The following is a 23,226-nucleotide window of genomic DNA, read 5'->3' as shown; positions in this document are numbered from 1 at the left end:
TCCCTCAGCTCAATGTCTCCCAATCCTCTCAATCAATAAGAAACCAGTTATCTCAACCCCTACAGCCTGTTTTTCCCTCCCTCCAAATTGTACATTAACTGGGTAAAAACCAATGGCCAATGTCTTTAGCTACCAAGAGCCTAGGATCCAATTTGTTTTTGCAACCACAGGTATTGCTAAATAAATTGTTGCCTGGATGTAACTACTTGGTATCTTCATTCCACTGCAATACTTATGTCATTTTACATAAAAGTTACCTAAAATTGCTGAAAGATTTGAAAATTGTTGTATATTCTCTATAGCCACGGCTCTGCTGGTATCCAGAAAAGTAGAATTCTTGAATTTGAGATAGTCTTCAGTAGTGGAATCATTGATATCTAAACAGAGAAAAAAATAGGAAAAAAAGCTGCAGAGAATTCTAAACTGATGATATAAATTCTTTCCCCTATTCTTTGATATTCTCATTTCCTACCCTCTCTTGAAACTACCAAGATTCTATCCTAGAGCAAGATGTTTGTGTGTTAGAGTGTCCCTTACAAATGCAATTGAAAAGGCTGTGTGTGTGTGTGTGTGTGTGTGTGTGTGTAGAAGGGGAGTTGCAAGCCATATTACCCTAATTGGTTTATATACTCTGATCTCACTGAAGGAAAAAATCCCAATTTTTCTTAGGTCCAACAAGTTGTTCTCAAATCATTTTAACTTCAGGTTTACCATGAGATAAATAGTTTACATAAATGAGCCAAGTACTGAAATCTTTGAGAAAAAAGGGGGATGGGCACCATGATGTGGACAGGGTGATGGATTTGGAGAGAGTGAACTTCAAAGGAGACATTCACTTTGGATTCTGGAAGTGGCAAGGGGAGCAGAGTATTATGACTCCTTTTCCAGAATCAATGTGTTGGGGATTCTAGGATCATAGATTTGAAGCTGGAATAGTATGAGATGATGATGGCCCTGGCTTATAAAATGGAGATAATTGTGTTATATATGTAATGGAGGACTTTCCAGTGAGAGTCTAATCCTAGGATCATGTGCAGGGGACTCATATTGGGGGGGGGGGTGTCTGTGTTTCCTCCTGAAACTGCCTCTCCAAATTCTCCTTTTCTGTTTTGGGACCTGCCATCTTCTCAGTCACCCATATTTAAACTTCAGTATGTTATCCCTGACATGCCCCCATATCCAAGCAGTTGCTGTGTTTTATTGAATCTACATTCACGATATGCCTTATTTCCATCCTTCTCACAGTCACTTCCCTAGTAGAGGCCCTCATTACCTCTCATCATTATTATTATATTTCTAATTGGTTGCCCTGCCTTCAATCTCTACCCTCCCCAATCTATCCTCTACACAAAGGCCAAAATAATCATAAGGCATAGGTCTGATTATGTCATACCCATGTCCAAAAGCCTTCAATAACTCCTTGTTGCCTCTGTTATAAAAGATTAACTCATTAGCATGACATTTAACACTCTCCACAATCTGAGTATAATACTAAACTTATCTCACATCATTTCCCTTGGTGCACTATGAATCTGGCATTCCCTCTATCATCTTGATGCCTTTGTATAAACAGTCTCCCATGCTTAGTTCCTCATTTCTGACTCATAGAAACCTTATCTTCCTCCTAGCATAAATTTTGGTGTTGTCTTCTTGGTGAAGCCTTCTCAGAGACTCCAGTTGTAAATGCCCTCTCCCTTTACAAATTACCTTATATTTACTTCTCTGTATATTCTCACTATATTCTCCTAGAAGGATCTGAGATCTTTTAGGGAAAGGATTGTTTCCATTTTTCTCTGGATCCACTGGTCTAACACAGAGCCTTCTACATAGTACATGCTTAATACAGGTTTGTTGAACTGAAAAGATGGAGATAAGATGAAAGAGGTCCTATGCTGAAGTGGGTCTATTGTTTCTACCTGACACTCTGGAAAAGCAAGAACACTCTTTTAGATGGCATGAGTGGATAGAGCACTGGGCGTGGAATCAAGAAGACTCATCTTCACGAATTCAAATCCAGCCTTAGACACTTATTAGCTGTGTGAACCTGAGCAAGTCACTTAAATCTGTTTGCCTCAGTTCTTCATCTGTAAAATGAAATGGCAAACCACTCTAGTATCTTTGCCAACACAACCCCAAATGGGATCACAAAGAGCCAGATGTAACTGAAATGACTGAACAACAATATTCTTTTAGTATTAAGTGGCCCTAAGTCAAGTGTTAAGTTCTTTAAACTTAATGAACAATAAATAACATTACATAAAAAAGCATGGCCTAAGCTTTCATTGATTGGTATTCACTTCAAAATAATCTTTTCTCTTTAGTAGTGTTTCCTGTAGCAAATTTTCAGTTGAGAGAATGGGAACTTCTCTACAGCCAAGAGACCTCCAACTCTCTCTTGCCTCTTTTAGGTCTAGATAGCCCACATCCCTGTATGGCCACCACACCATGGCAATGATATGGCCAAATGCAGAAGGTAAAGAAGAAAGAAACATTCCCAACCCTACAAAAGGAGAGAGAGACACAGGGAGAGAAGAAGAGAGAGGGAGAGAAGGAGAGGGAGAGAGAGAGAGAGGGAGAGAGAGAGAGAGAGAGAGAGAGAGAGAGAGAGAGAGAGAGAGAGAGAGAGAGAGAGAGAGAGACAGTCAGACAGACACAGAAAAATAGGCAAAAAAATTTTTTTCTCACCAAAAAACTCTCCTCCCCTGAATACTTCAGGTGATGGAAAACTACTTAAACTATCTTCAGAGCTGGTGGTTTCTACGTAAAAATTCATATCATCAGATTTCAAAAGAGAGAAAGAAATCTCACTTGATGAAGTTATACCTGCAAAGCAAATAAAATGTATCATGCAAAAGGAAATACACACAGACTCAAAGACCTAAGAATATGTTATAGGTAGCCATATTTACAAGGACAGGCATGCACTGAACACAGGCTAAGGGTACTGGCACACCATGGGATAACATTTCCATTAGTTCTTCCTTTTCCCCTCAAGGCAAAAGCCAAAGATAATGTTCTTTGAGAGTATATAATCTAGCCTATTCCATGCATACAGATGTTTACAAGTGAGAATAGATTTAGAGACAGAGGAGAAATAGGATGTGAAAAATTCACAGAAACTTGAGAAGACTTATATAAAGTGATGCAAAACAAGTAGAAGAAAATAACAATAGTGTACAACGACCATGATGATGTAAAGATCTCAGACTGATTCAAGGGCCAAATTTGACTCCAAAAGACTGTTAATGAAAAGTATCTCTGGTAGAGAAGTAGTGGTCAGCATGTATGGAATGAAATATAAGCTGTCACATATGTGTTCCAAAAGTCAGTGCAGTTTTAATCTTAAAACTCCACTAAGACTTTTCAGATGCCTTGTATGGTCAATGTATTAGTTTGTTCTAATTAACTATTCTTTGTTATAAGAAAGGGTTCCATTTGGGAGGACAGGAAGAAGGGATAGTATTGAGAAATGACAGCAAAGTACAAAAAAAAAAAAACACATACATGCATAGAATCAAACTTACCTGAACTTATTTGAGTGTTATTTGGACTACTTTCACCTTGGAGATCATCATCAGTCATTGATTCCTACACGGAATAAGAATTAAAGCTAAAAATGATATTGTCAGTTAAAATTATTCAATGTTTCTTTTGAGAATGAAAGGCAACAAAAGTAACTTTATTCAACATAGCATGTTAGAATCAACTTCTTGTGAGCATAAATAACTCATATTAAGGTTTTAATGTTTGTGAAGTTTTTTACATACATTTTCTCTTAAGAACTTCATGACAACTTTGTGAGGTAAGGGCCATCATTATATCCTTATGAGGATTACACATGAAGACTAAGAGAAGCTAAGTGTGACTTGCTTAAAGTTACTCAACCACTAAATATCTAAGTTGGAATTTGAATAAAGGTCTTCCTCACTCATAGTTCCACACTCTATTCACTATGCCACTATGTCACCATGCCTCTCAAATGCAGAATTAGCTGTAACTCATATTGAAAAGAGAGCTGGTTAATTTTCCCCAATTAACCACTAAAGCCTATAAATAGTAGGATTTTCCAACATAATGTCTAATAACAGCTAAGGTACATGTAAACTGTCATGGAAGGTATTGTGGCTTAATGGATAGTACTGGACTTGCAATCAGGAAGACCTCAGACACTTATTAGCTGTGTGACCCTGGACAACTAAGTTAGCCTCTCTGGGCCTCAGTTTCCTCATCTGTAAAAGAGGGATAATATTAGCACCTGAATCATAAGGCTGTTATAAGGATTAGATGAAATAATGTATAGAAAATGTTTTTAAACTTCAAAGTTCTACATATGTTGGCTGCTGTGTATTAAGTTAACTTTCCTTAAATTACTTTAATGCCTTTAATCAAATGTGCTTTAAACTAAAAAGAATGAGGGAAAAAAACTGCCTATGTAAATCTATCAAAGTATATGCCATAGACAGTAGCTACAATAAAGAAAAACATCTGAGACACCCAGAAATAATTCCCATGAGGAGAAAAAAGTAATTGTTTGAAGATACTGATGGGACTACATGGGTGCCAGGGGGAAGGGTGTGAGAGAAGGGGTTGAGATGATCACTGATAGCAGAGAGAAGGCAGAGCTGAACAATTCTTACTGTTTTCTCTGCCAAGAAGAATGACCTTTGCATATTAAGGACAGAACAAAAATAGCTAACAGGGAGTAGAAAATCAGGACAAATGGAGATCAACAAGAGCACCTAATTGGTCTTGATGAATTCAAGGTACAACTGGCCCGAAAGAGTTATATCCTTGGGTAGCAAAGATACTGTAAGTGATATTCAAAAGGATCTGGAAAATGGGAGAGGTGCTTCAAAACTGAAGAAGGGCAATGTCCTGATTTTCAAAAGAAGAAAGAAAACAGTTTGTTCACTACAGGCTGAACGTGAAGAAGCCTCTTGATGAGGGTGAGAGAGGAGAGTGTACAAGCTGGCTTGAAGCTTAATATAAAAATAATAAGATCTTGGCAACTAGTCCCATCACGTCCTGGCAAACAGAGGGAAAAGTAAAGAAAGCAGTGTCAGATTTCATATTTTTAGGTTAAAAGATTACTGTCGACAGTGACTGCAGCCACAAAATTAAAAGATGTTTGGAAGGGAAGGTATGGAAAATCTGGACAGCATACTAAAAAGCAGACAATACCTTGATGACAAAGGTCCATAGAGTCAAAGTTATGTTTTTTCCAGTAGTGATGTACAGCTATGAGAGTTGGACTATAAGGAAAGCTGAGCGCTGCAGAATTGATGCTTTTGAATTATGGTGCTGGAAAAGACTTTTGAGAGTCCCTTGGACAGCAAGGAGATCAAATTAGTCAATACTTAAAGAAATTAATTCAGACTATTTACTGGAAGGACAAATACTGAAGCTGGAGCTTGAATGCTTTGGCCACATAATGAGAAGACGGGACTCACTGGAAAAGACCCTAGTGTTGGGAAAGATTAAAGGCAAAAGGAGAAGGGAACAGCAGAGGATGAGATGGATAGTGGCATGGAAGTAACAAACATGAGCTGTCACAAACTTCAGGAGATAATGGAGGACAGAAGGGCCTGGAGTACTATGGTCCATGAGGTCATGAAGGGTCAGACACAACTGAACAACTGAAGAACAACAACAAAAACAAATTATAGGCTGGTGAGCTAGACTTCACAGATTATTAAAGAGGTGGTTAATGAACATCCAGCAAAGAAGATAGGTATTGCAAAGTTCCATCAAAGTCAAGTCACATTAGACGAACCTTAATTCCTTTTGTAACAAGGTTTTAAAACTGGTTGATCAGAGGAATGTGATAGTTTGCCCAGATTTTTAGCAAAATATTTCATATTGTTCTTTAAAAAAAAAAAACCTGTGGGAAAAGGTTGCTTAGATAGCGATAATTTTATCCCAATCTATCATTTCAGTCTCATTGGACTTTATTCCAAATTGGCCTGCTCTTTGTTCCTCGCACATAAACTTCTTTCTCCCATCTTATTAACTGTACTGGCCGTCCCCATGTCTGGAATGCATTCTTTGCTCACACCTGACTCAAAATCTCTCTCTTCTCCCAAGATGGAGCTCAAGCACCACACTTCACAGGAAGCCTGATCCTTCCGATTGTCAGTGCCCTCCCTCTCAAAATACCTTGTATTTAGCTAATTTGTATTTGTTCACTTTATAGCTATTCTGTACAAATATATACATACATACACATGTGTATATGTCCACACACACATTTACATTCTTGTTGCCCTTCTTAGAATGTAAGTTCCTTGCTAGTAGGGATGGTTTCTTCCTCTGCTTTACCTACTGTCTTTCCTAGCTTTCTTTAAGTCTCAAAAAAAAAACCTTGACATGGTAAAGCACTAGGATGAATTTATTAAGAAGAAATCCAATAAGAAAACATTGTGAAATCTTACACTTGGATTCAAAATATCATCATCACAATTACAAAATGTTGAGAGCATGATTAGAAAGCAGTTTGTCTGGAAAAGACCTAGAGGTTTTAATGAACTGGAAACTTAAAATGAGTCAGTGATATGACGTAGCAGTCTAAAATGCTAACTATGTATGTTAAGAAAGGCATAGTTTCCAGACAAAGACTACATCTGGTGTCACAATTTAAGAAGGCTATTGATAAATTGGAAACTGTGTAGAGGAGGACATACAGGATGGTGAAGTCCATGTCATATGAGGATCAGTCAAAGGAAGTGGGAATAGGGAAAAGAGAAGACTCTCTAGGGGAGATATGATCTCTTTCTAGGGGAGATATGATCTCTTTCTAGGGGAGATATGATAGCTGTCTTTAAGCGTCTAAAGGATTGTCACTTGTACTGTTTGGCTCCAGAGAGCAGAACCAGGAGCAAAGAAAGGAAGTTGAAAAGAGGCACATGTAGGCTTGACATAAGTAAATAAAAAAATATATATATTTAGAGCTTTCCAAAATGGAATGGACTGACTTAAAAAACAGTGAGTTTCTTTTCATTGGAGGTCTTTAAGCAGTCTGGATGATCATTTGCAGGGTACATTATAAAAAAAATAAGGGAAAGTTGTGGAATGGGTCAGACTATATGGCCTCTAAGGTCTCTTCCAACTGTAAAATTCTGAGGTTCTGTGATTAATGTAATTTTAAACTATAGTACTACACACTTCTTACTAAAATAGACATAATAAGCTTTCACTAAAATTCATTTGAACAGAATTTAGATATGAATTTTTTAATTTATGCAATACCACATTAAGAATCAAATGAAATGTATCAAATGCTTTAAGAAATAATGTATATTCCAAAATATATACAGTATACAGTAGTATAGTAGATATGATTTTGACCTTGGAGTCAGAAAGATCTTAGTTCAAATCCAATCCTGAAACATACTGGCTGATTGACTCCAGACACAGCCCTTAACTTCTCCTTGTCAATGAGGGAAGGGGAAGGGAATAAGCATTTATTAAGCTCTAATACATGCCGGGAACTTTACAGATATTGTCTCATTTGATCCTAACAACAACCCTGAGAAGGGGCTATTATTATTAGCCCCAATTTACAGATGAGGAAATTGAGGCAGACAGAGGTTAAATGACTTGCCAGGCTCACACAGCTAGGAAGTATTTGAGGCTGGATTTGAAATCGGGTCTTCTTGACTTAAGCTCAGCACACCATGCCACCCATCTGACCCCAAGCTGCATTAGTAGATGCTAATCTACATTGTGGTAGGAATTTCCTCATAGGGAATTCATTATACCAACGAAATCATGAGTCCTATAAAAAAAAATTCTGCATAAAGTATTAAGTCTCAGAACAGGATTACTCCAATGTCTTTTAGCACAAATAATAAAAAAGTAATGACTTGAACTGGTTTGTAAAGTTTTGGGGTTACTATTCCTATACAAAATTATTCCTAATATTCCTTTTTACTTCCGTAAAAAATTACTTCTATAAAAAGGTTGGTTCATTTTTACCCAACTTCATTTCCCTCTGTATTGCCCCTTGCTCCCACTTTGAGAGGGACAAAATGAAACATGAAGGAAAAATGAAGAAAAATAGTAGTCACACTAAACCAACAGCACAGCACACACACACACACACACACACACACACTGCTCCACACTGAGAGTCCACTTTCCTCTTTCTCCCAGGAAAGACGGGAGGAAGGAGAACTCTCAAAAGTCTTCTTTGGGACCTAAGTACAGGCCTAGTAATTGCACAGCATTTAGTTTCAATTTTTGTTGTTATTGTTCTTTCCATTTAATATTGTTGTAGTCACTGGGTACATTTTTTACTTAATTTTGCATCTATTTATATGTGCCTTCCTATGGTTTATTCTTCATATTAATCTATTCTTAGTAATACCAACACCAAACAAGCTAATAGAAGAGAATCAGTTACTATTGCAAGCATAATTTTATTTCCTATTCCAGCTTTGTTAAAGTTACTGGCTGTATCTACCTGGGAATATCAGAAGACAATAAGATTGGGTTACAGTGAAAATGCCACTGTACTAAGGCTGGAAACCTGAGTTTAAATACCAACCATGTCACTGTATGACCTTGGGCAAGTCACTTCCCCATTCATGGGCCTCAGTTTCCTCCACTATAAAAGGAGGAGGTTGGACTAGATTTGGATGGAGAACATGGGCCCTCGAGGCCCCATGTGGCCCTCTGGGCCCTCAAATATGGCCCTTTGACTGAATCCAAACTTTTATTCTGTGGCCTTGAGGTCGCAAGTTCTCCACCCAGGACTAGAGAGTCTCTAGGGACCCTTTTAGCTTTAATGTTCCATGAAATGAAGATAAGGATACATACCTTCAGTGCAAGAGTGTTCGTGTTCTTGGAGTCCTCATTAATGTGACTTTTTTGTAGTTTCTTTTGGTGTGCAACATTCAACTGCATACTAACAAACAAATATTTTTTTTTAATTTATAAACAAATATTAAAATCTATAAGTTAGCAGGTTTTCTTATTTGGGGAATCCTATTTTTCCTATTATATTACAACAGCTAAAACAAAAACAGCCTTATAAAAGGTAGGAGTCAAACCAGGACAAGTTCTATAAATATACAAACAATATCAGACCTATTCAACAGAAATGATTCATCATTTACTTTTAATTAAAAATCAAAATATGTCTTGAAAAATTCATTACTTGATAAAATCAGATTGTAATTACAGTTTTTAGAAAGAAAACATATCAAAACATCACCTGTCCAACATTTTCAAATTATGTCTTGTAATGTGCCCTATGCTCTACAGAAACTGGATGATTCTTAATCTTCTATTTTCATCCTGCCCCTCTCTGCTCATTCTATCACCCAAGCTTGGAATGGAGTCTCCTTCCTTCTATTTGTTGAGTCTTTCTCTTCCTTCAAGGTGCAAATCAGATGCCACCTTTTCCACCTATCTCAACTAGCCCATCCTCCTCCCAAGTGAAAGGGCTCTCTTGCTTTCTCCTCCCTCCCCCATATTCTTTAGTCCCATCTTCTATTTTTTTTTTTTTTTGCAGTTTCACTCTAGTTCCATGCCTTATAGGCTCCTTGAGAACTATGTGGTAGCTATTTCTGTATCTTAAAACCTAAAGCAAAGTAGATGACTAGAAAAATATATTTGCTTAATTGAGATTGATGAAGAATTGTTGTTGTGTGTTTAAATGTTTTCCTTTACCAGATATCCTTAACTATCCTTTAAATAAGAATTTAAAAATAACAAGTTATACCTCTATCACTGTTAAAATTTTGTCAAAAGCCACAGAACCAGCTAAATGTTCATCTGAAAAGTACACTGCCCAAAAGAAACACTTCTACAGAAATTAGACAATAGTCATGGTAATAGATACAATTTTATAAGTTGACACACACCCGGTTTTTGTAGTAGGGCTCTCATGTAACTGTGTTGCCTCAACATTCTCCTTCAACTTTGGTAAGATTTTCATTTGAAGTTTTCTTTTTGATCCTGTAGGAAAGCACTTGTTTTTCAGTTCAAACCACATTTAACGATAACAAAAAAAGTTAGGTGGGGTGGTGGTAGTAAAATATTCTCAGTACTTAGAATGGAGTTCTTTAATCTGTTTTATAAAGTATAGGTACTTAATGTTTATTGATTGACTGTAATTGATTGTAAATTGCTGTAAAGTCGTTCTTTTGTTTAGTATTATGGGTTGAATCTAGTGCCAAGATCTCAAGCTACAAAGGAGAGAAAAGAAAGGGAAGGATAAGAAAAGGAGAAAAAGGAGGAGGTTCTAATGTCTTCATCTCAGTCTTTATCCTCCTTGACTATTTCTGAAAGTTGTGATATGGTCTATGAACCCCCTATCCAACATACTGTTGGTTTCTGTGATGCTGGTTATCCCTCTACCTGATTGTTTCATCTCAGTGTCATTTGCTCAATCTTCATCCATTTCTTATCCCCAAGTTTCTGTCCTGGGCTTTCTCTTCTCTCTGTACTGTTTTTTCCCCTTGCTGATTGCATTAGTTCCTTTGTGTTCAGTTATTATCTTTATGTAGATGACAGGCAAATCTATATGCCCTGCTCTAATCACGCTCATGGGCAACTAGGTGGTGCAGTGGATAGAGCAGTGGATCTGGGCCCAGGAAGACCCATACTCCGGAATTCAAATCCAGCCTCAGACACTTACTAGCTATGTGACCCTGGGCAAGTCACTTCACAGTTTGCCTCATCTGTAAAATGAGCTGGAGAAGGCCATGGGAAACCACTCCAGTATCTTTGCCAAGAAAATCTCAAATGGAGTCACAAAGAGTCAGACATCACTGAGACAACTGAACAACAACAATCACTCTCATGAACTCTAATTCCAACATCCACATACTATCTCTGGCTGAACATCTCAGATACCTGGTCGAAACTGGATTTTGGGGAGAACATAACCTACTCCATTTTGTATTATATTTGCTGTTATATTTCTTTTTCTTAGTGACACAGAAAGTACTGAATGTCTCCAGGTTCTTCCCTTCCCCTAATCACTTCATGGTTCCAAAAGAAAACTCAGAGGACTTTGAATAGTTTCAGGAACTCACCCAGTTCTCTTTATCCTATCTAATAAAGGCACAAGTAGGAGGTTAACAAATGTTAATTAAGTGAAAGAAGACATTGTTTTCTTCAGTTTGATGTGAATAGCTATGCTAAAGACCTTTCCCCCCCACCAAAAACCCATCCTTTTTCTTTTCCTAAAAATATACCTTTTCCTGTTTATGTACCCAGCCTGATCTTACCTAAAACTGCTTAGTAAGGTTGCCTACTTGACCACAGATATCTTGCCACTGCACCTAGATGACTCTGGAGGAGAAAGTGAGGCTGGTGACTTTGCACAGCTCTCCCTCACTCAAATCCAATTCATTTGCAAGTCATGGTATCGTCTTCCTGATGTCATGGTCCTCTAAGAATGAAGTACAAACCACAACCTGTGAGTAGTCTGAGCTGCCCCAATGGGGACCCAACTGGGCCAGGCAACTCAGCTCCTTTCCTCCCCTTTCCCCTCCCCTCCCTTCTCACTACCCTTCTCCTCTCCCCACATGGCATATCATGCCCTTACCTGAGGGTGCTCTGCCCAAAGGAAGGTAAATTTTGATGGCTGAAACCTACCTTATTATCCTGGGGTTTACTGACTAGATTTCATTCATAAAGACCAGGCCTTAAACCCAATTCACTGTGGCCCTTACTGATTGGTCTACAATAAGTCCCTGGTCAAGTACCACTTAATGGTTGTTTTTTGGGCCCTGATGGCTGAACATAAATAGTAATTGTTTCTCTTTCACCCAGCAACCCTGAGGGCTTTCCCCTCTCAGTTTGACCTTTTTTTTTCTCCCCAGTTAAAAGGGCCATCCCTTGACTCACTTTTTAAACAGGCCTAATTTAATAATTGAATGAGCATTGCCTCAGTCAAATTTAGAATTCTGAAAGACCCCTGGGCCATCTTCAGTTGTCCTGATCTATATTTGGCCACAGCACCCAGATGGCTCTGGAGGAGAATGTGAGGCTGGTGGCTTTGCACAGGCCTCCCTCCCGGATCAAATCCAATTCACTTGCAAGTCATGGCATCACCTTCCTGATATCATGGTCCTCTTCAAGAATGAAGGACAAATCACACATGACCAAAACACATGACCTGATTTTACCTAAAGTCTGGGTCATATATGTCATCTGGGGAATTGTGAAACACACATGCCTATCAACTACCAGGTGGATAAACTGCAGTGTACCTGTCTGTCTATAACCTGTGCTGGCTAATTCATGAAGTGGCTTAACAAGGACCCTGAAAATTCTTGAAACAACCTTAAACCCTAAAACCTTAAACACAGTATGTCCAAAAAACGAACTCAGTAACTTTCTACATAAACCTGCCCCTCCTCCAAATTTTCCTATTTCTGTTGAAGGTACCAACATCCTTTTTTAAAAAAATTTTTTTAATTAAGTAATTAATTTTTAGTTTTCGACAATCACTTCCATAAGCTTTTGAGTTTTAAATTTTTCTCCCCCTCCCTCCCCAAGACTGCAATACATATACATTCCTATTAAACATATTTTCACATTAGTGATGTTGTAAGTAAGAATTAGAACCAATAGGAGGAACCACCAGAAAGAGGAAACAAAACACAACAGAAGAAAAAAAAAGCAAATAGTATGCTTCAATCTGCATTCAAACTCCATAGTTGTTTCTTCGTGGATAGCATTTTCCATCACAAGGCCTTTGGAGATGACTTACATCCTTGTATTGCTGAGAAGGGTTAAGTTTATCAATATTAGTCTTTGTACAACGTGGCTCTCACTGTGTACAACGTTCTCCTGGTTCTGCTCACTTCACTCAGCATCAGACCATACAAGTCTTTCCAGGTTTTTCTGAAGTCAGCCTGTTCATCATTTTTTATAGCACAATAGTATTCCATTACATTCATATACCACAACTTGTTCAGCCATTCCCCAATTGATGGGCATCCTCTCAACTTCCAATTCTTTGCCACCACAAAAAGAGCTGCTATAAATATTTTTTACATGTGGGTCCCTTTTCCCATTTGTATGATCTCTCTGGGATATAGCCGTAGAAGTGCTATTGTTGGGTCAAAGGGTATGCACATTTTTATAACTGTTTGGGTATAGTTCCAAATTGCTCTCCAAAATGGTTGGATCATTTCACAACTCCACCAACAATGCATTAGTGTTCCAATTTCCCCACATCTTCTCCAACATTTATCATTTTCCTGTTTTGTCATGTTGGCCAATCTGATAGGTGTGATGTGGTACCTCAGAGTTGTTTTGATTTGCCTTTCTCTAATCAATAGTGATTCAGAGTATTTTTTCATATGACTATAGATGGCTTTAATTTCTTCATCTGAGAACTGCCTGTTCATATCCTTTTGATGAAGTCTAGAGGTTTAGGGGTGCTGGGAACCTGAGATTGCGATGCAGGCCCTGCCTAAATGAATTCAACCCAAATCTTCTTTCAGCCAGAGATAAACCATATAGGCCAGGTGATGCCCGTAAGGATAAGCGGGCATGAGAAAGTCTCAGCATTTAAATGGGGCCAGGGTGGATCTTACATACACTAAAGTAACTTTGGGTGGCCAGAGGAGGGGGCTGGGAAAAGGGCCTAGGTGACTTAGGGAGAATTCCAATTGGAAAGTCTGAGAGATTGAATAGATAATGAAGGGAACTGGAAGAAGTCTGAAAGGCATCTGAATAGTCAAAAGGTAGGGCTAGGGCTTTCAAAGGGAGATAAGGAGAGTCGTTAAGGAACCTTTTGAGACCAGAGTAAGAAAAGTTTAAGGGCTTTCTGGGACCCTCAGACAAATGGGAGCCAAGTTATTTTTGGGGCAAGGGGCAAAGGTCTCAGCTTGGGCCCATACCCCAACACTTTGAGTATTTATCAATTAGGAAATGACATGTAATCTTAGAAATTTGACTTAACTCTCTATATATTTTAGAAATGAGGCCCTTATCAGAGAGACTGGTTGTAAAAACTCTTTCCCAATTTTCTACTTTCCTTCTAATCTTGGTTGCATTGGCTTTGTTTGTGTAAAAACTTTTCAATTTAATGTAATCAAAGTTATCCATTTTCTTAATATTCTCTATCTCCTGTTTGGTCATGAATTCTTCTGTTCTCCATAAATCTAATAGGTAAACTATTCCTTGCTCTCCCAGTTTGCTTACAATATCAGCCTTTATATCTAAATCATGAACCCATTTTGAGTCTATTTTGATATATGGTTCAGGGGCAGCTAGGTGGCACAGTGGATAGAGCATGGGCCATGAAGTCAGGAGGACTTGTGTTCAAATCCAGCCTCAGACCAAACACTTGACACTTACTAGCTGTGTGACCCTGGGCAAGTCACTTAACCCTAATGGCCTAAAAAAAAAAAATAGAAGAGACAAACTCCATAGTTCTCTCTCTGGACAGCATCTTTTTAATTCACAAGTTTTGCAACCTTTCTCCCTCACTCCCTGCAGTCAATCAACTGTCAAATCTTGTCAAGTCTTCCATTACACTTCTCCCATTTTCTCTCTTCATTCACAGGGCTGCCACCTTAGTTCAAGTCCTCCTCATTCCTTCCCTTGACCACTTCCCCTGCTTCTAGCCTTTGCCCTCTCCAATGCATCCTCCACAAAGCTGCTGAAATAATTTTCCTAAGCAATACTGATCAGTTCCCTGCTCAGAAACATTCAATTGCTTTCTACTGTCCCCAGGATAAAATACAAACTCAGTCTGAGGCCGGTGATAGAAACTGGCTCCAACCTACCTTTCCAGCCTTATTTCACATTACTGCCCTTCACATTACATACTTTATATTCTGCCTTGTATTAACTCTTAGTCCCAAGAGAGAAGTCTGAGAAACTCTCCTCCCCACCCACCCCACACCCAGTCACCTAACCACAGCTTTCCTGGCTTATCTGTTAATCCTGACTCCTAGCACTGGAAAGAAACCCCTGGACTTTCTTATTTCTTAGGGACTACTTCCAACTACACCAGCAGTTGGTCCTGTGCTAGTTCCCAGTTGCCACCTATACTGACAGCATGAGAGATGTCCCTGTTGGGACCATCTCTGGCAGTATGGGGAAGATGACATCAGGGGAACTTGTTCTGCTCTCACTACTAATGCTACTGGCTCAGGGGAGGTGAGGTGGGGGTTTTCCATTACAGAGGAAGACGTGTGAGGGCTGTCTGTAGACTGCACCCATGGAACTTTCTGTGAAAACCACCATGGCACAATAAATCCTTAATCACCTGCCTGAGCTGTGCAGAAATAAACAATTGTGTGAATTTCATGCATCCCATGGATTGAGCCTCCCATGACACCACAGAAATCAGGAATATTCAGCCTGGGAAAGGAGTCCTGGACTTATTCTCCTGACTCTACCCCATCAAATAGGGGTGGAGGAACTGGCTGTGATAATTATTCCAGGGTGGGGCTCATAACACTCCTGAGTATCTGATTCCTGGTAAAGGTGAGAGCTTGGATTGTTTACCAGCTGCAGGCTTCCCTCAACAAGATCTAGCAAGTTAGTCTGTGTGCTAGGGTAGGATGCTGAGGTGGACTGTAAGAACCCTCAGTAGCCTCCCCCTCAGCTAAAAGAACCACTAGAGAAGCTCAAATCCCCTAAGCCACGTAGCCAAAGAAAGGCCTGTGTAACAGCTAAAAGCCCCTTTTTTCCTTCAATGGGGAATGTGACTGTCAATTAGCCACCAATTTCCCATGCATTCCTCCGAACAAGACTGGGGGGTCTTGAGCTGCACACCAGGAACAGGCTCTCCATTCCCTCATCCCAATGCTTGGTCCTGCTCGATCTACATAAGAACCCTATTACAATCTACTGGACTTTAATGGTTTTGGTACCTGATTCCACCAAGGATTCCAGCAGACCTGACTTGTGTTCATCCTCCCTTACTGTCCCTTCTTATTGTGAGTAGTCCCCTCAATAAAACTGTCTTTCTTTACAGTCTTCTCTTGTGTCCCATTTTGTGGTGCTCTCCTCTTTCTATTGCACCTTGGAATCCTGAACCTCAAAGTGCATGAAGATACATATGGAAGCACTAGTTACTCTATCCTATTTCACTGAATAACCCAAGAAAACCAACAACACTTCAACCTTCTGTAACTGAATGTCCAGACTCTACACATCTTAGCACTAGCACCTTAAGCACAGGCTCTCTCACAACCAGGACCAGGGCTTTTGATCACAGATCAGACCTTCATGGCTCAGAGGTAGGGCATTTTCTGGCTGGGCATTATCTATCACTATCTTGGGATAAACCAAAGAAGCTGTCACAGAATATGAGTTGGAGGCCCCTGAGATCCTCATCTGTAGGTAATTACCTGAAAGCTCAACATTATCTCATTTCCTTCACAGTGTTTGAGAAAGAACAAATTGATACTATCACAGTGTGGGAACCCTATTCAAATGAAGTTTCCCCCATCCTGTAGCTAGCAAACTCCACCTTGTCTACCTAAACTCTCATGATCTGGAGGCCTTGGTTGCTTATCTCTCTTACCCAGCTATTACTCCTAGTTTTCTCATTCCCATCCACATCATTTCTATTCTGATAAAAGTCTGTTTCTTTGGTCTCTCATTCCACTGTACCATTCTCATTCCTTGTACCATTGTTAACAAACTTCTCTTTCTTCCAGACCTCTTCCTCTCACCTTTTCCCCATCTTCTTGCACTCATGGAAACCTAGATACCTCCAGAAGGCATTGTGGCCATCTTCTCCAGTAGTAGTAGATGAATCTTCTCCCTGACACACCTGGCCATACTCCTCGCTCCTCTCATTTCCCTTTCCAGAACCTTCCCTGCCCCCCACATTTTGCAATCTCTAGTCCTTTGATGGTTGTCCCATCAACATACTTCTCTATCTAGATCTTTGTATCAATTACCTATCATCCCCCAGAACATTTACTGTCTTTGTCAAGGAGTTTAGTAACTGGCTTATCCTTTTTCTCTCCACCCCAATCCCTGCACCCATATTTAAAGACCTAAGTACACATGTTGATGTCCCCTCATATACTCTGGCTTCTCAGTTCATCAACTACTTCAACTTCTATGAACTTATTTATGCACAGGCAAAAAAGTAATACCCTTGATCTCACCATCACCTATATCTGTCTTACCTCCAGGAATCAGACCTCTGAATTTCCTCACAGTCTTATATCCTTCCATATCTTTTTCTTATTCCTTCTGAACCAGTTTTTCATCCTTACTTGGACCTCTAGTAACTCAATCCTTCTTTGTTCTCTTATTCTATTATCCTTGCTCTGGCCTCATTTCCTTCCCTACACATTCTGTACCCTATACTTAATTATTTCAACTATACACTGTCCTCTAACTTAGAATCCTTTGCCTCATTATGCTGTCACTTGTCATGCCTTGCCAAACCCCAAGTATGGGTTATACCCACTCTCTGACTTCTTCATTCCTATCTCTGTATTATAGAAAATTACAAAACCTTACTGACTTGGGTACACTAGAGAAATGTGTTATCTAATCTCAATCAGCCTTCATTGCTACAGAGAAATACTTTAGTTTCCCCCTGATTAAACCTTTCTGACTCCCCAAGGTGGCCATTCCAAACATGCTCTTCTCTACTAAAGCCCTCCTTCCACCTTTCTACTTAGGAAATCAAGACTATCCACTGGGAACCTTCCCACCTACTCTACACCTGAAACCCTCTCTACATCTTCCCTCGTTATATTTTCCTTTATTTTAGTCTCTGAGGAAGAAGTGGCCTTTCTTGCCAAGGATAACCCCTCTATCTGTATCCTTCATCTCAACCCCACCTATCTATTCAAGGAACTTGCCCATTTGATCACATTTTCTTCCTCTTCCTCATACTCAGTGGCTCCATCTTAATTACCTACAAATGTGCCCAGATGTTCCCCATCATTAAGAAGCCTCTACTTGACTCTGCTACTTTATCTCATCTCCCTTTCACAGCTAAACTAGGAAAAAACCAAACCCACTTGTACTCATTATATCCTTTTTTTCACCTTCTAACTTTTCATCCCATTGCAATGTCTTGCAACCTAACCACAGAATGAAACTACTCTCTTCAAGTTTATCCCTAACTTTAATTTCTAAATCCTGTGGCTTTTTCTCAGTCCTCATGCTTTTTGATCTCTCAGCTACTTGTGACATTGTTAACCCTCACCTCTTGGTTATCATTTCTCTACCTTAAGCTTTTGAAATGCTGCTCCCTGCTGGTCTTGCTCTGGTATAGCTGACTAGTCTCCCAGTCTCCATTACCTTCCCAGTCTCCAATACTGGATCACCATCCATTGTCCATCCCCTAATTATCGGCAAGGGCAGTGAGGTGGTGCTATAGATAAAGTGCTGGGCCTGGAGTCAGGAAGCTCTGGCTTCAAATCTAGCCTCAGATACATACTAGCGATGTGATCCTGGGCAAAACACTTAACCCTGTTTGCTTCAGTTGCTCCTCTGTAAAATGAGCTGGAGCAAACCACTTAAGTGTCTTTGCCAAGAAAACCCCAAAGGGTACATCTCCATCACAGGACACATAGTATGTGCTTTGTAATGGTATCATATTGGTCCCATTCTCTCTACCCACATGATGGCTACCCTAATTCAAACCCTTCCATCTCTTGCCTGGATTATTACAATAGACTCCTAACTGGTTTTTCTACTTCCTTTCTTTTTCTTTTCCAGTCAATCCTCCACTAAGCTGCCAAAGTAATCTTCCTAAAGCATACTTCTGACTATTTCACTCACGTGTTCAAAAATCTTCTCTAGTTCTCTCTTGTCTCTAAGATAAAATGCAAATTCTTCATCCTAGTACTTGAAGCCATTTACAATTGTCTCCAGTGTAACTTGAGACATTTATTTCACAACACTCTCCTTTACATATTCTACTTTCTGGCCAAACTGACCTATTTGCTGTTTCTTGAACTTGGCAATCCATCTATTGCCTCCTTTCCATAGTATGGGTTGTCCTTCAAGTCTTCAACACCCTTCCCCTCAGTCCCACCTTGGCTTTCTCAATATATTAGGAGACACCCTGTTTTCCAGAGCTAAGGCCCAGCAAGCAGGCTATGCCCTGAGCTTGGCATAACAACAATCCTTTGTGTTCATCCTCTGGATAATCTCACCCTCTGGCAAAATCCCACATAATTATTATATTGCTTTGACCATCACCAGGTGTTCTCTGAGGTTGCACAAGCACCAGACAAGCTTGGACAAGTTCTGGTCATGAAGCCCTGCTATGAATAAAATTTGTCATATTGTTGCTGTTACCCATCACTGTCAGGGCTACAATTCACTGCATAGCCACTGGTATAAATATTGAAATTTACTCACACTGAAAGCAGGTCCTTCCACTAGGATGAGGGCCCCTGACACATATGTCTAGTTTGTCTCCTTGCTTGCAAGTCATTTCCCTCACTTTGAAATTAAACTTCTGTTTGATTCCTGACTCTACTGTCTCTAGCCTGCTCTGTTAGGCACTAGCCATCCACAGGTTACAAACCAGTTCAGTCCAGTTGATAGCTTCCTTCAAGGTTTACCTCTGGGAAGCCTTTCCTAATTCACTTTCTTCTCAAATTACCTTGTCTTTTTTGTTGTTCAGTCATTTCAATTGTATCTGATTCTTTGTGAACCCATTTGGGGTTTTCTTGGCAAAGATATTGGAGAGATTTGCCATTTCCTTCTCCAGCTCATTTTACAGATGCAGAAACTGAGGCAAACAGGATTAAGTGATTTGCCCAGAGTCTCACAGGTAGTACACATCTGAGGACAGAGTTAAACTTAGAAAGATAGTCTTCCTGACTTTAGGCCTGGTACTCTATCCACTGTGCCATCTACTGCCCAGCCTTCTCTCAACTTTACTTGCCTTTGAACATAATGTATGCCCCAGAAACATGAAGGCTTTTTGAAGGCAGGGAATATGTTATTTTTACTTTTGTATCCCCTGACCTGGACCAAAAGGGTCCAGAAACTACTCCAACAAAAACTTGACTTACTTGATAAAAAGAGGCAGCCAAGGGCAATACTAGCTTAGAATATAAACTTATAAAATCTTATGAACAAAAGTGATGAAAGATTATAAAAAATACCATTTAGAACAAGAAGCAGCAGTGGAAGAAAAACGAAGTTCATAGAAAGCTTGGTGAGAGACTCACCCAAGCAAACGCATCCTTGAGGCAATTGATGAAACTGGAAGGAGGAAAAAAATAGGTAAAAATGGAAAAGACAGTAAAGACAGTGAAGTACAAACTTGTATTATGCACATGTGCTACTGAAGAAAGTAGAAATGGCACTGAAGAACACACAGGTGAGTAAAACTCCTGGCACAAGACCAAGTGCAGAAAGAGGAGGGCCATGTTGCAAGTGACACAATTTTGAGAGCATTGAGAGATTGATTTGTGAAAGACAGGAAAATACCAGAAAAGTAGAAAAAACTCTTAACATTTTATTATTACAACACCCCAAATAAGGGAATAAGAGTAACTTATGACTCATATGCCTACTTTCCTACTTTTATGAAATTTTTAAGGGGATAATCTATACCCACACATAGAGGATATCTTTACTTAGGGAGGGTACTGATAGACTTTCACAAAGTGACATTCTTCAGCAGACCACATCTTAACCATCATACTAATTACTAAAAGATGTAGAAAATACAAGATCCCACTGTGCTTTTAGTTTGATGACTATGAAAAAAAGTATTTGTTTCAGTAGACCAAAGTGTCTTAAAAGACTCTCTTTCAAAAAGGTGTTGTCTGGGTAAATATGAAAATCTTTTAAGATTTCTTGAAAGAAGGTACAATAGAGATTAATTTGTTAAATGACCCTCTGATTGCTAGCATCAATCAAGACATAAAATAGGGAGACATTCCTCCCCAAGGTATTTACCACTGTTAAGAAAGAAGTACAATTCAGAGTACAAGTTGAAGAATGATTTTTCTATGGGTAATGAGATGTTCCAGACATTTCGGTGAAGCTAATTCTTGGCTAACTACTTCCACATACCTATCTAGATTAACACTATTCTCCTAATATCCCTCTCCAGATCTGTCCACACTTGCTACTGTGTCCTCTAAAATGCCTATTCCACAGTTAACAAACTTTCTTTCATTTTAAGCAGAGTATTATCTGTATCAGAAATGTCAAACATGGGGCCTATGCCAAATTAAAATGTAATTAGTAAATATTAAACAAAATAAACTTAAAAATAGAATAAAACAGAAAACTTCCAGCAACCAAGATGTCAGAGTAAGCAGTAAGTTGCTCTCATCCTCCCTTATTGACATTGAAAAACCAGGAAAACATCACCCCAGGAAAAATCCTGGAACAGTGGAGCCAGCAGAAAGATGGAGTGCAGCTGTCTTGTAGCTCATGAGGCTAGGGGAATTAATGATAAAGGGCCTTCTTGCTGCGGCTGAAGGGGACCAGAACAGAAGGTGTACCAGCAAGCCCCACCTTGGCAAACCAGTGGGAGATCCTGAGGCCCAGGGTGGTGGAGCAGGCAAGCACCAACACCAGGACCACTTGCATACCTTGGCACAGCCAGGTGAAGCAGCAGACACTAGCACAGAGAAACATCATATGCACTGGAGACAGGCATCTACCAGCAGCTAAACCTACCCATGTTCTAGCACAACCCTGGGTGAGGAGGTGACCTCCAGCACCCAGACCACCCTCACCCTCACCCCCACCCCCCACCCCATGAACTTCAGTGTAACCCCAGGGAAATGCAGAAAAACCTCACCTGGCCTCAACACACATTAGCTATCACCACCAGCTCCAGCTCAGCATGAGGTAAGCTACCCTACAGTTTTCAGCTGCCAGCACCTGAGGCCCCAGCACAAAAAGTCAGTAACCAGGCTCCTAGCCCCCAGCACAAGAAGTGTGGGATAGTGCCCCCTATGCTCCAGAACCAGAGATCAACTTCAAAAGTCAGGAAAAAATCAAATATCATGAACAAAAAACAACAAGGAAAAACACTGACCATAGAGAATTATTATGGTGACAGGGAATATCAAAACACAAATTCAGGAGAGGACAACATTGTCAATGTACCCACAACTGAAACCTCAAAGGGGAATATGAACTGGTCTCAAATCCAAAAAAAACTTCTTGGAAGAGCTCAAAATGGATTTCAAAAGTCAAATAAGAGAGGTAGAAGAAAATTTGAATAATTCCTTTAAGAGTATAATTGACAAAATGGAAAAAAAAAAAGAGTACACTGAAGAAAACAACTCCTTAAAAAGTAGAATTGGCAGAACGGAAAAGGAGGTAAAAAGCTAACTGAAGAAAACGATTCATTAAAAACTAGAATTGGGCAAGTGGAAGCTAATGACTATGAGACATCAAGAATCAGTCAAACAAAATCAAAAGAATGAAGAAACAGAAGAAAATGTAAAATACCTCAATGGAAAAAGAATTGACCTGGAAAATAGATCCAGGAGAGATAAATTAAGAATTACTGGTCTACCTGAAAGCCATGGTCAAAAAAGAGCCTGGACAGCATCTTTCAAGAAATCATCAAGGAAAACTGCCCTGAGGTCCTAGAACCAGAGGGTAAAATAGTCATCAAAAGAATCCACCAATCACCTTCTGAAAGAGATTCCAAATTGAAAACACTAAGGAATATTTATCCAGAATATCAGGTCAAGGAGAAAATACTGCAAGCAGTCAGAAAGAAATAATTCAAATATTGTGGAACCACCATCAAGATTATGCAGGATCTTGCAGCTTCTACATTAAAAGATTGGAGGGCTTGGAATATGATATTCTGTAAGGCAAAGGAGCTTAGATTACAACCAAGGGTCAACTACCCAGCAAAATGGAGCATAATCTTTCAGGGGAGGAAATTCAGTGAAATAGGGGAGTTCCAGATCTTCCTGACGAACTTCCAGAGCTCAACAGAAAATTTGATCTTCAAATACAAGACTCAAAAGAGGCATAAGAAGGTAAACAGGAAAGAAAAAAAAACAACATGTTATTCAATAAGGGCAAACTGTTTACATCCCTACAAGGGAAGATGATACTTATAATTCTTGAGAACTGTATCTTTATTATGACATTTAGAAGGGATATACATAGAGGGTATGGGTATAACTTGACTTTGATGTGATGATAAAAAAAACCTAATTAAGTGGTGAAAAGGATTACAATGGGAGAAGATGAAAGAAGGAGGCAGAAAAGAGTAAATTACATTATATGAAGAGGCACAAAGACATATTACAGTAGAGGGAA

General features: G+C 39.4%; 1 protein-coding gene across 1 annotated transcript in view; it reads right to left on the bottom strand.

The window, feature by feature from the left end:
- The window catches only part of MEIKIN (meiotic kinetochore factor), a 153,181-nt gene that overhangs the window by 108,247 nt on the left and 21,708 nt on the right, over nt 1–23,226 (bottom strand). The window contains exons 2-6 of the mRNA XM_027849027.1: nt 9,867–9,960; nt 8,818–8,905; nt 3,525–3,588; nt 2,686–2,823; nt 258–377 (exon numbers count right to left, since the gene is read on the bottom strand). Of these exons, the coding sequence (XP_027704828.1) occupies nt 258–377; nt 2,686–2,823; nt 3,525–3,588; nt 8,818–8,905; nt 9,867–9,960 (504 nt within the window). The remainder of the gene's footprint in view (nt 1–257; nt 378–2,685; nt 2,824–3,524; nt 3,589–8,817; nt 8,906–9,866; nt 9,961–23,226) is intronic.

This window comes from Vombatus ursinus, unplaced genomic scaffold (assembly GCF_900497805.2).
Source record: "Vombatus ursinus unplaced genomic scaffold, bare-nosed wombat genome assembly UNPS02007284.1, whole genome shotgun sequence".
NCBI classification, from domain to species: domain Eukaryota; kingdom Metazoa; phylum Chordata; class Mammalia; order Diprotodontia; family Vombatidae; genus Vombatus; species Vombatus ursinus.
The sequence above is the reverse complement of the archived record's forward strand: the minus strand, read 5'-3'. Positions and strand labels throughout refer to the sequence as shown.